Source organism: Ornithorhynchus anatinus, chromosome 16 (genome assembly GCF_004115215.2).
Source record: "Ornithorhynchus anatinus isolate Pmale09 chromosome 16, mOrnAna1.pri.v4, whole genome shotgun sequence".
NCBI classification, from domain to species: domain Eukaryota; kingdom Metazoa; phylum Chordata; class Mammalia; order Monotremata; family Ornithorhynchidae; genus Ornithorhynchus; species Ornithorhynchus anatinus.
Genome location: NC_041743.1, coordinates 44,212,609 through 44,224,602, shown reverse-complemented (window position 1 = coordinate 44,224,602; position 11,994 = coordinate 44,212,609). Strand labels below are relative to the sequence as shown.

The window sequence follows — 11,994 nt, the reverse complement described above, 5'->3', positions numbered from 1 at the left end:
GAGCTATCCAGGGTCTCCCAGGCTCTGACAAACAGCAGCAGCAGCGGGGACAACAGCAGCGGGGGCAGTGGAGCCCGCGCGATCCCCTGCGCCCTGGTCATGGCCGAGCCGGGACGGTCCTCTCAGATCCGGCACGTTGGACACAGGACCGGCGGGGCTGTGGCCACGGCACAGGAACCAACTCCTGGCGGACACAGCTGAGATCTCTAGATGCCACCGCCTCACCCACCCATCCCTACCCATAGCCCCTGGGCCACCCATCCTGGGGGAGGAGGGCGGTGACGGCCTGTAGTCCCCAAGGGCCACACGAGGGCCTGGAGCCCCTTCTGCTTGTTGGGCAGCTTATCTCAAGAGCGGCAATCACAGAGCCCCTGGGGACCCCCCAACTCCTGCCTGACTCCCCACAGAGGCCGCACCTGTTGGAACAGGAGCCACCGCCCCCCCACCCCCCTCCAATCAGCAAAGAGGAGGCTACGGTTGACAGGACGGGGCTGTATTGTCCAAATATAAGGGACTGAAACTGTCTGAATTTGAGCTTCTCCCTCTTCAACAACAAAATGCAGACTTCTCTCCCATGACCAAGGGACTGAGTACTGAAACAACCCTGTGTTATAGGTTAATTTCACTTCCCCCAACCCCCACCTCAACGGCTCTGCACCACCTACATATCTTTGGATTCACAGCCCTCCCTAGCATTTCTGAACATAACAATTTATACCCTCTCCTACCTAAATACCAATTCTTGCACTTAATTCACTTCTTCCCCTCTCTGGGAATTAATAATAATGATACTGTTGGTATTTGTTAAGTGCTTACTACAGGCAGAGCACTGTTCTAAGTGCTGGGAGAGACAGGGGGTAATCAGGTTGTCCCACGTGAGGCTCATAGTCTTAATCCCCATTTTACAGATGATGGAACTGAGGCACAGAGAAGTTAAGTGACTTGCCCATAGTCACACAGAGCCGGAATTCAAACCCATGACCTCTGACTCCCAAGTCCGTGCTCTTTCCACTGAACCACGCTGCTTCTTGATTTCCTTATCAGTCGCTGCCGATGGATGGTGAAATCCTTAAAGACAGGGATTGTGTCTACTGACTCTCCAGAGAGCTTAGTAAGGTACTCTGCACACAGTAAGGGGGCACGATAAATTCCGCTCATTTATCGATGGGTATTTTCGATTCAAATTCCTAAAGAGTTATTTCCATGCCTCGTGGAAGGCTTTAAAATGAATTAGAGATGTGGCTCAGTGGAAAGAGCACGGGCTCTGGAGTCAGAGGTCATGGGTTCGAATCCCCGCTCTGCCACTTGCCAGCTGTGTGACTGTGGGCGAGTCACTTACCTTCTCTGTGCCTCAGTTCCCTCATCTGTAAAATGGGGATGAAGACTGTGAGCCCCACGTGGGACAACTTGATTCCCCTGTGTCTATCCCAGCGCTTAGAACAGTACTCTGCACATAGTAAGCGCTTAACAAATACCAACATTATTAGATGAGTTCTGTAATGTCTCCCAGTCAATCATTCATATTTATTGAGAGCTTGCTGAGTGGAGAACACTGTACTATCAATCCATCCACAGTATTAAGCCTCTAGGAAAGTAGTTTGTAAACTAGCTTGTAGTTTGTAAGCTCCTTGAGGGCAGTGATTGTGTCTACGAATTATATTGTATTCTGTTCTCCCAAACGCTCGATGACGTAGACCTCGGCAATTGCTCAATAAATAGCAACGACTAATGGACAGTCTTCCCCCTCGCTGTTGTTTCACTGTAATAAATCCTGTCACATTGCCAAAATGACACACACAAAGTCCCAGTGGTACCGGGCAGTCAGCTGGGAAGCATAGCACAACAAGCAATGTAGTGATCCATCAGTGTTATTTCTTCAGCATTTACTGGGTGCAGAGCACTGTTCTAAGTGCTTGGAAGACTAAATACAACAGAGTTGGTAGACCTATTCCCCGACCACCAGGAATTTATAGTCTAGAGGGGGAGAGAGACGTTAAAATAAATTACATATACGAACGGAAGTGCTGTGGGACTGGGGATGGGGTGAATATCAAGTGCTCAAAGGGTAAAGAACTAAATGCACAGACGACTCAGAAGGGAGAGGTGGTAGGGGAATAAGGAATAAGGGGACTAATTAGTTGAAAAAGGCCTCTTGGTGGAATTTTGAGGTTAGCAAAACTTTGAGTTTGAGGAAAACAATATTCTGTCCGATTAGAAGAGGAAGAGAGTTCCAGACCAGAGGGAGGATGTGGTTAAGGGGTAGGTGGGAAGAGAGATGAGGTGGGAGTGCAGTGCGTTGGTATTAGAGGAGCAAAATATGTGGAGTGGGTTGCAGTAGATCAGCATGGTAGGTAAGGCAAGGGGTGGGGAGCTAATTGAAGGCCTTATATCGGAACCGAGTGGTGTGGTGCGAAGAACAATCCTTAACTTTCAGAAACATTCCTTTTGGCCACTTTCTGTGGGAGATTGATGTGCCATCTGCCTCTCCTTGGGTCCTGGATGACCTGACCCCCCTCCCTCCACGGGCAGCCTGGCCCTGCCAGGGGGTGGTGCCCTGGGTGTTTGTGGTGGGGACGGCAGGGCCAGACTGTGGTAGGCCCGGGCCAAGGGCTGTGACCAAGTGCAGTGACTCCGGTATGTAAGAAGGGAAGGAAGGTCAAGGTGGCGAGACTGTGCCCATCATGGTCCCTTTTGTACCTCGAGCAGCTTCGCAGAAACCGGGGGCATCTGCAACCAGGCCAGCAGCAAGATGCCCCCAAACCCCTGGCAAGACGGAGATCCTGGCGTTGGCATCAAAATACCAATCTCACACTACGGTGTTCAGCTTTGAGGACTTTATTGGTTGCAGCGCTGAGATCCTGGCACCAGGCAGATTTGGGGGTGACCGGGAGGCCAGAACGAGGTTGTGGGGAATTGACTAAGAAAACCGGTGGCCCCGAGGCCAGCGTGCTCTGCTCTGAACCCAGGGGACTTACACACACCTGCCCCAACCTTGAAACTCTCCCCCCACCAAGTCTTCCACGTTACCCAGGAGTCACTCTGGTTTCTAAAGGCGAGAAGCAGATGGGCGTGGTTTACCCCTCTTGGGGGAAAGGTATTTATCTCAGGTGCATCATGAAGGTTCCCGTGAGGATGAGGGCCCACAATGACAAGGAACCTGGATTGGGAAAAAAATTAAAGCAGTGTAACCAACTCGGAGGCAGGAGGGATAGACTGGATGACTTCCTCGAGGTCATTCCCCAAATTGGATTCAAGGCACCCGGAAGGTGCAGGGAGAGGGAGAAACCTCTGGGAGAGAGGCTGTGGAGGCCGGGTTATGCAAATTCCCATACACGCACCCCATACTGAAATGATGTTTGGAGAGATGGGAGCGGAACGGGCCGCAGCCAAATTGGAATAGGTTGCCAACAGCTTTGGAGCAAAAGACATGGTGAAGGGTCATCATTCCAAATTCCAGTGGAGGGAAAAGAGAGAAGTCAAGTAACTGATCTAGGATCCCACAGCAAAACAGTGGCAGAGTCAGAAGTAGAACCCAGGACCCCAGCATCCCACTGCTTTTACTCCTCCCCACCCAAAAGTACTGGTTAAAATAGCACATCCAGAGTCATACGTCTATACGGACCTGCTGGGCTTCCTTTGTTCCTGGAGCCTGAAATGACAAGAATTTGTGATTTACTGTGGATTGAGTCCATAGGGACTGGACGGCATAGAGCCCACCCAGCCAGCGGGATTCTATTCATCTATCTTGATGGTATTGATCTCTCTCTACTTGTTTTGTTTTGCTGTCTGTCTCCCCTTTTTAAACTGTGAACCCATTGCTGGGCAGGGATTGTCTCTGTCTGTCGCCAAATTGTACATTCCGAGCTCTTAGTACAGTGCTCTGCACACAGTAAGCACTCAATCAAACAACCGAATGAATGAATGATTCATTCCTTGAGGAGCTTCCTTTCTAAGGAGCACCAAGGTGCCCCAGCGTCGTGGAATCGTCAGTGCTAAGTTGGGAAGAAAAACTGAAATAGGTGGAGGGATACAAAGGGAAGAGATAAGAAGTGAGTCAGGGAAGGCCTCCTGGAGGAGATGTGATTTCAGAAGGACTCTGGAGCTGGGGAGATCTGGGACCTGTCAGCTGAGCAAGGGGAGAGAGTTCCAGGTAGGAGGGAGGCTGGGACGATGATGATGATGTTTATGTTGGCATTTGTTAAGCGCTTACTATGTGCAGAGCACTGTTCTAAGTGCTGGAGTAGATGCAGGGTCATCAGTTTGTCCCACGTGAGGCTCCCAGATAATCCCCATTTTACAGATGAGGTAACTGAGGCACAGAGAAGTGACTTGTCCACAGTCACACAGCTGACAAGTGGCAGAGCTGGGATTCGAACCTCTGACTCCCCAGTCCAGGCTCTTTCCACTGAGCCACGCTGATGTTGGCATTGGACCAGGTGAGGAAGAGACACAGCTAGGAAGCTGTCTGGAAAGGCTTCAGTGAAATTGAGTCTCTCGGCATCCAAATACCATTGGTTGACTAATTTTAACAATTCCTCAGCATAGTATGTGTTGGGCAGGATTCACTGTCCCTGACTGCCCTAATTAGTGAGGGCTTCGAGGAGGAGGCGAGAGGGAAGGGAAGAGAGAGATTGTTCCCCTGCCTTGGGCCAAGGAGGAGCTGCCTGAAGGAGCTGAATAGCTGTGGCCTGGCTGGGTTTGGTCAGTGTTTGGAAAAGATTCAAAGAGGGAGGAAGCACCCAATAAACACCATTGGCTAATGGACTGATGGATTGATTAAGGTGTGCAGAGAGGCCCGGCTCCCGCCCCTCCTTGCCGGCGGGCACAGTTACCTTCGACCCACACCGGTCCGTAGCTCAGCAGGGAGGTTTCACTGCCCATGCTCCTTTTGGGATGATCAGAGCTGCTGCAGTCCTGGGAGAGATCCAGAGACAGGGTCAGCCGGCTCCTTCTCCCTCCTGGTCCCAGGCTCTGGGGCCAAGCTCCGGGCGGGAAATGAAGGCCGGTCCTCATAGGCCGGTCCCTGCCTCGTTCTACGCGGCCTCCAGGTCCCCAGAGTGGCCCTTCGGTTCGGCTAGGTTGACACTCTCAGGGGAGGGATAGGAGAGCCAGAGACCCCGGCCCGTAGACATCACTAAAGACAACTACCCGGAGCTCTGGCCCAGAAAGTTCCCTCCCCAGAAGCCCCTCTCTAGAATTTTGGCCCTCCCTAATAATTGATGACTTGTTAAGCACTTATTATGTACCACACGATGTATAAAGTGCTCGGTAGATTCCAAGATAATCAGGATGGACAGAGTTCCTGTCCCCTATAAGCCTCAGAGTCTAGGTAGGAGGGAATAGGATTGAATACCCATCATTTTACAAATGAGTCGCAGAGAAATTAAGCAGCTGGCCACAATTCACGGAACAGACAAGTGGCAGTTGGGATTAGAACCCCGGTCCTCTGACTCCCAGTCCCTTGCTCTTTCCACGTCCACGTGGCTTCTCCCGATCCACTGCTCTGCTCACCTTCACACACTGAAGGGCTTCGTTTTCAACACACACCCTCACTCTGCTGTGAAAGTACAGAAAGTCGCTGGAGTGGAGGCGGATCATCCGGAAGCCTATCTTCACCGCCTTGGAGTTCCCGTTGGAAATTAACATTATATCCTTCCTGCCTTTGATGGGGCAGCTGCAAGCAGAGACAATGGCCCTGAGGGTGTGAGCTGACAAATGGGAGGCCTGTGGGGGTGGGCCTGGCTTGTCTCCCCCCCCCCGCCTCCGTACCTATATATCAAGCCCCGCTGGGTCCATCCTGGGTGTAGGCCAGGAGGGATCAAGGCACTCTCGGCTAATCGGATGGGGCCAGGCCGAGGAGCCGTGATCCGGACACCGGTTCAAGTCACGGGGGTCTGGGGCACCCTCCTGACAAATCGGGGGGTCTCTCCCCTTGGGGCCCTTGGGATACGGTTTGGCAGTGGGAAAATTAGGTGCTTTATTTTTAAGGTTTTTGTCTGGTGATTACTACGTGCCAGCCACTGTTCTAAGCATTGGGGTAGATACAAGGTAACCAGGTTGGACAGAGTCCATGTATCACATAGGGCTCACAGTCCTAATCCCCATTTTACTGAGGCATAGAGGAGTTAGGTGACTTGCCCAAGGTCACACAACAGACTTAGGGCAGACTTGGGATTAGAATACGGGTCCTTCTGACTCCTTGACCCATGCTCTATCCACCAGGTCCCGCCGCCAGGCCCTCCATCTGGAATCTTTCCTTTTCGCCTCCGATTCTCCATGGGGGTGTCCTGCTGGCTCTAATTGACCCTCTCCAAACCTCTCCTCCACTCAGCTCTCCCATCCCCGCTGCCGACACCATCATCCTTCCTGTTTCTGAAGCCAGCAACGTGGGCTCCTCCTCTGGACTGGAAGCTCTTTGCGGGCTGACAATATGGGCGGGCGGACGACGTGTCCACTCTGTCGCACTATACTCTTCCAAGTACACAGTACTGTGCTCAATCAATCGACTGAACTTGTTGAGTGCTTACTGTTTGCAGGGCATTATACTAAACGCTTAGGAGAGGGCCTTACAATAGAGTTGGTTGGCATGTTGCCTGCCTACAAGGCCCTTAAAGTCTAGGCAGAGAGACAGGAATTTAAGTCAAGAAATTATGGATATGAAAGTTAAGTGATTTAGGGTCGAAGGTGGACTAGTAAAGGGTAGTAAAGGTGCTCAATAGTTACCACTGATTGATTGCTCCATTAACTGATTATGCTTGATTCCCCACTCACAAGTTACATCCAAACCCGTTGGTTTTTCCTCCACAGCATTAATGGGGATTACATTCTCCTCCCTTCGCTTTACCCCGTGAGCCCTTTGTGAGACAGAGACCAACCAACTTATCTTGTATCTCAGCCTAAGAGAGAAAGATCTAAAAAGGAGGGGCAGCCTACATAAGAGGGATCCCTTAGTACTGAGCTCTGTATGCTCCAGGTGCTCAGTATAGACAGTGGATTGTTTGCCTGAGGCCTTACTTCTGTTTCAAAAAGTAGTAAACATCTTTTTCCAAACTTTCATAGGTGGACTGATTGCTGATGAAGAGTGATTCGACCACCAGGACAAAATCCTTCGGGGAGCCGCTGCTGGCCCGAATAAGCAGATACACGGGGGTGTTCAGGGTGATGTTGTCATTCTGCCGGAGTTGCCAGTAGTCAGGTTCGGCATAGATGCTCATGGTGATGACGACACCTCCCAAACCAATGACGAAGGTCTGTATGTAGCTGTGGGTGGGGGGAAGACCAGGGTCAGAGGAATCAGAGGGCCTCTGGGGTCCTCTGGAGGGGACAGGGGGCATCGGTGACTTGCAGCCACCATCCCCTGGGGCATCCCCCAGGAGGCTGCCCACGCCCAGACGTCGCCTCCCAGAAAGCTCCGCGTGGATGAGGGGACCGGAGTCTGAGAGAACAGAGAGAGGGCTGGGGCGGGGCCAGGCGCAGGCTTGGAAAGGCCCGACGGGGAGAGAGATGGAGCCAACGGTCGCTGGAGAATGACACGCAGAGACAGACAGTACGAGACAGGGAGAGTGTGGCAGAGTGAAACAACGGGGGGCAGGGAGCAAAGAGAGGGATGAACCCCCTCTGCGTCAATCTGAAACTCCTTACGGTTGGAGTTTAGACCTATCTGTCAACTCTCCCCCTCTCCCTTGCTGATGTCCTACTTCAACCTGACCCGTAAGCTTTGCTCCTCCAACGCCAACCTACTCTCTGTATCTCGATCTCATCTATGTCATCGCCTAGCCCATATCCTGCTTCTGGCCTGCAACTCCCTCTCCCTTCGTAATACAGATCCCACGCTCTCCCCACCTTCCAAGCCTTATTAAAATCTCATCCTTTCCGGGAAGCCTTCTCTGGCTAAGCTCTCATTTCCCCTACTCCTTCTCTCTTCTGTGTCGCCCGCGCACCTGGCTCCGTACCCTTTAAGCAATCACACTCACTCCAACCTCAGCCCCATGGTAGTTTCATAAATGTCCATAATTTATATTAATGCCTGTCTTCCCCGCTAGACTATAAGCTCCTTGTGAACAGGAAATGATTCTACCAATTCTGTTGTACGCTCCCAGGGGTACAGTGTACAGGGGTACACTTACTGATGGACTATTTGACGGATGGGGAACACACTCATACAGGTATCCATACAGTTATGGAAACGTAGACATAGATGCAATTATACCCTCATCCAGAGACACAGTGGTTGACGTAGCCGTAGATCCCCGCCACCCCCGTCGCCCCCGTGGACGGTTTGCACCTGGTGCCTGGCCTCAGCCCCAGACCGGGCTGATGTTTGGGGTGTGAGTGCCCTTTCTCCTGTCAGTCATTTCAGTGCCCGTATCCCCTGCCGGGTCAAAAGCTCCTTGCGGGAAGGGACCACGCTCCACTAAGTCTATGGTACCTTCCCAAGTGCTTAGTACAGTGCTCTGCACAGGGTATGCACTCAAAAAAATACTATTGAATTGATTGACATGTTCCAGAGAATCTCACGTTTGGATTTCTCCTATCTGAGCGGCTCGGATTGAAATCTCAGGCTTTGGCCCCTCTCATCTGGCTACAGGATCTGGTTCTGGGGAGACCAATCTCCCCCACAAGGAGATGTGAACTTTAAGGACAGTGTCCTATTCCCCTCTGGTGATTCCCCGTGCCGCCTAGCGTAGTTCTGGGCACAGAGAGTGAACGCCAAAACAATGGCTGGTGAGGAAGAGGAGAAGGATGACGACCCCTAAGAGAAGGTTAGGATCTGGAGGGAAAGGTTGGGGGTGATGGATGGAGCCTGCTGGGTCACTGGAGAAGAGTCTGAAAAGAGAAGAGGGGAGGGTTTGGGTGGGTCATGCCGGACCACTGTCAGGGTTGGACAAGGGAGATTTGGTGTTTGTGGTGGGGGGGGGGGGGTCTCAGGAAGATGGGTGCAGAGGAATGTCATGGTTGCCCTCTTTGGAGACACGTTGGCTGGGCAGGACAGATGTCCTGTGCAACATAGTCTGAGGAAAAGGAAGAGGAGCAGGAGGAGAGGATAATATTGATGGTATTTGTTAAGGACTTATTGTATGCCAAGCATTGTTCTAAGCACTGGGGTAGATACAAGGTTATCAGGTTGTCCCACGTGGGGCTCACAGTCTTAGTCCCCATTTTACAGATGAGGTAAGTGAGGCCCAGAGAAGTTGAGTGGCGGAGCCAGAATTCGAACCCACGACCTCTGACTCCCAAGCCCGAGGTCTTTCTACTAAGCCACACTGCATCTCGAGGAGGAGGAGGAGAGAGATGAGCTGAGGGGGAGAGAAGGTGGGACTCACGTGAAGGGGGTGAGCATTCTGGGAATTGTCTCTGTCTGTTTCACCATCACCAGCAGGTAGGCACAAGTGATCCTCAACTTGCTGGAGAGCGTATTGGCGGTGGATCCGAAAGGGGCGGAGGGCAGCCGTAAGGTCAGGGTGTACAGCATGTGGGTGCCATTATTCTGTGATGCACATGTCCAGCAGACTCTCTCAGACCTCAGCCATGGGCCAGCCCAGTGGCCCAACCCGCCCACCCAGTCCTTCCCCGCCCAATCACCCATATGGTCGATGCCAGGTGGAACCTCCTTTCCTGCTCTCACAACCCCGACTCCGTCCCAGGACCTGGGCCAAGTGGAACTTTCCACCTCACCTTCCCCCCAAAATCTGGGCCGGGTGGATCAATCCACCCCATCTTCCCCCCAGGACCTGGGCCAGGTGGATCCTCCCACCTTGCCTTCCCCCCACGACCCCGTCCAGATGAACCCACCTGCCCCACCTCCTGCCCTCCTTCCCTCCCCACCCAGGAGCCCAGGCCAGATGGACTCTGTCCAAGCAGACAGAATTGGGCCCTCCCTCCCCACCTTCCACACCAGACCAAGACCAGATGGACGCTCCCGCCTCATCACCTTCTCCTTCACCTTCCTAGAAGATCAACGCAGCCCACATTCCCCCAGATGCCCAGCCCTGATGGACCCTCCCGCCTTCCCCTCCATGGCCTACGCTCAGGAGACCCACCTGTCCTTTGGCCCACAGTCACCTGTAACACAAGTCCACATGCTCCTTTCTTCTTCTCCATAATGAAGGTGATGGTTTTCATCCCATAAAAATTCCCTTTCTCCATATGACAGTCCGGGAAGGGTGGGGAATTCAGGCTGAAGTTAAATATCTCTAAGAAACACAGGTACAGCTGCACCTCTATTTCTTCACTGTAGCAATGAAAACTGTATAGAATTTCTGAAATGTCTAAAGAGGAGATCAGCAGGATTATGACAAGGGCATTTACACAGACTCTGGCCTTCCGCTTGCCTTACAAATCCCAGCAACCTGAGAAACTGTCAGTGAGTTGGTGTCTACTCTCATCTCAGGATCATTTTCTTAACCAGCCCTGGGGCACCATCCAGAAAGGCCCCCAGTTTCCTGGGGGACCAAGAGAAGAAGGAGGAGGGCGAGGTGTGGAGAAGGAGAAGAGGAGAAGGACAAGGAGGCCAAGGAGGAGTAGAAGGAGAAGGAGAGGAAGAGGAAGAGGAGAAGTAGGAAGAGGAGGAGGAAGAGGAAGCAGAGGAGGAGAAAGAAGAGGGGTGGCTGTCAGTCGCGATCCTTCTGGATCCTTCACCTGGTGGCTCCCCAAAGCCTGAGCAGGGCTTGGAGGTCCCACCTTGGGACCACCTGCTCCCCAGACGCTTAACCCATGGTCTGGTGAGCTTGGGATCTTCCCTGGAAGCTGGGTGCCGCGGTCTGACCCTGGATGCTTTCCCCGGAAACCTACCTACAGGGAAGTAGCCAGGTCTAGTGGAAAGAGCACGGGCCTGGGAGTCCGAGGACCAGAGTCCTCAACCTCGTTCCGTCACTCGTCTGCTGTGTGACCTTGAATAGGTCGCTTCACGTCTCTTGGCCTCAGTTTCCTCAACTATAAAATGGGGCATCCATACCTGTTCTCCCTTCCACTCTTACAACTATCGCGTTAATCCAAGCACTTATCCTAGCCCATGCCGATTACGAGATCAGTCTCCCCGCTGGCCTCCCAGTCCAGTCCAGTCCGTGCTTCACTCGTCTGCCCAGATCATTTTTCCACAGAAACATTCGGGCCACGTTTCCCCACTCCTCAAGACCCTCAGGTGGTGGTTGCCCATCCACCTCCGCCTCAAACAGAAACTCCTAACCATTGGTTTTTAAAGCACTCAATCACCTCACCCTCTCCTACCTCACTCACCTCGCTACTCTCCTGCTACAACCCAGCCCACAAACTTCAATCCTCTAATGCCGATCTACTCAGTTTATCTCGATCTCTTATATCTCGCTGCCGACCTCTCGCCCACATCCTGCCTCTGGCCTGGAACGCTCTCCCTCTTCAGCTCCGACAGACAACGACTCTCCCCGCCTTCAAATCCTAATTGATGGCGCACCTCTTCCAAGAGGCCTTCCCTAAGCCCTTCTTTCCTCTTCTCCCACTCCCTTTTGCGTCACCCAGATCTGCTCCCTTTATTCGTCCCCCCACCCAGCCCCAAAGAACATTTGTAAATATCCATCATTTATTCATTTATATTAATGTCTGTCTCCACCTCTAGACTGTAAGCTCACTATGATTAGGGAAAATGTCTATAATATTGTTCAACTGTACTCTCCCAAGTGCTGGGTACAGTGTTCTGCACACTGTAAGTACTCAGTAAATACAACTCATTGCAATACAATGGAATAGTCGATTGATAATTAAACTGAGAGCCCTATATGGGACAGGGACAGTGTCTAACCTGATTAGCCTGTACCTATCCCAGCACTCAGAGCAATTCTTGACACATAATAAGCACTTAACAAATACCATAATCATTATTATTATCACTTACCCTTTCCATAATAGTAGCTGCTATTGCAGGCACAGTGTGGCTCAGGGACGAAGCTCATAAACTCATCCGGCTGACAGAAATACTCCTCCGTTAACTCTATGACCGGTTTGGTCACAAGTGTCCCGGTC

General features: G+C 52.1%; 1 protein-coding gene across 1 annotated transcript; it reads right to left on the bottom strand.

The window, feature by feature from the left end:
* Nucleotides 1-2,819: 2,819 nt before the first annotated feature.
* Nucleotides 2,820-10,419, bottom strand: LOC103167669 (pancreatic secretory granule membrane major glycoprotein GP2-like). The gene is made up of 7 exons (XM_029080297.2): nt 10,063-10,419; nt 9,324-9,487; nt 7,015-7,260; nt 5,512-5,674; nt 4,833-4,914; nt 3,623-3,649; nt 2,820-3,157 (listed from the first exon to the last, which is right to left on the bottom strand). Exons 1-7 carry the CDS (start codon nt 10,144-10,146, stop codon nt 3,099-3,101), a joined length of 825 nt encoding a protein of 274 aa, XP_028936130.2. The 5' UTR covers nt 10,147-10,419; the 3' UTR covers nt 2,820-3,098.
* Nucleotides 10,420-11,994: the final 1,575 nt, after the last annotated feature.

Coding starts and splice junctions, on each gene's coding strand:
- LOC103167669 (XM_029080297.2), bottom strand. CDS start 10,146: ATGGAGAAAGGGAATTTTTATGGGATGAAAACCATCACCTTCATTATG. Junction 9,488..10,062: donor CATGTGGACTTGTGTTACAG/GTGACTGTGGGC, acceptor TGTGCATCACAG/AATAATGGCACCCACATGCT. Junction 5,675..7,014: donor TACTACTTTTTGAAACAGAA/GTAAGGCCTCAG, acceptor CTCTGCTTGCAG/CTGCCCCATCAAAGGCAGGA.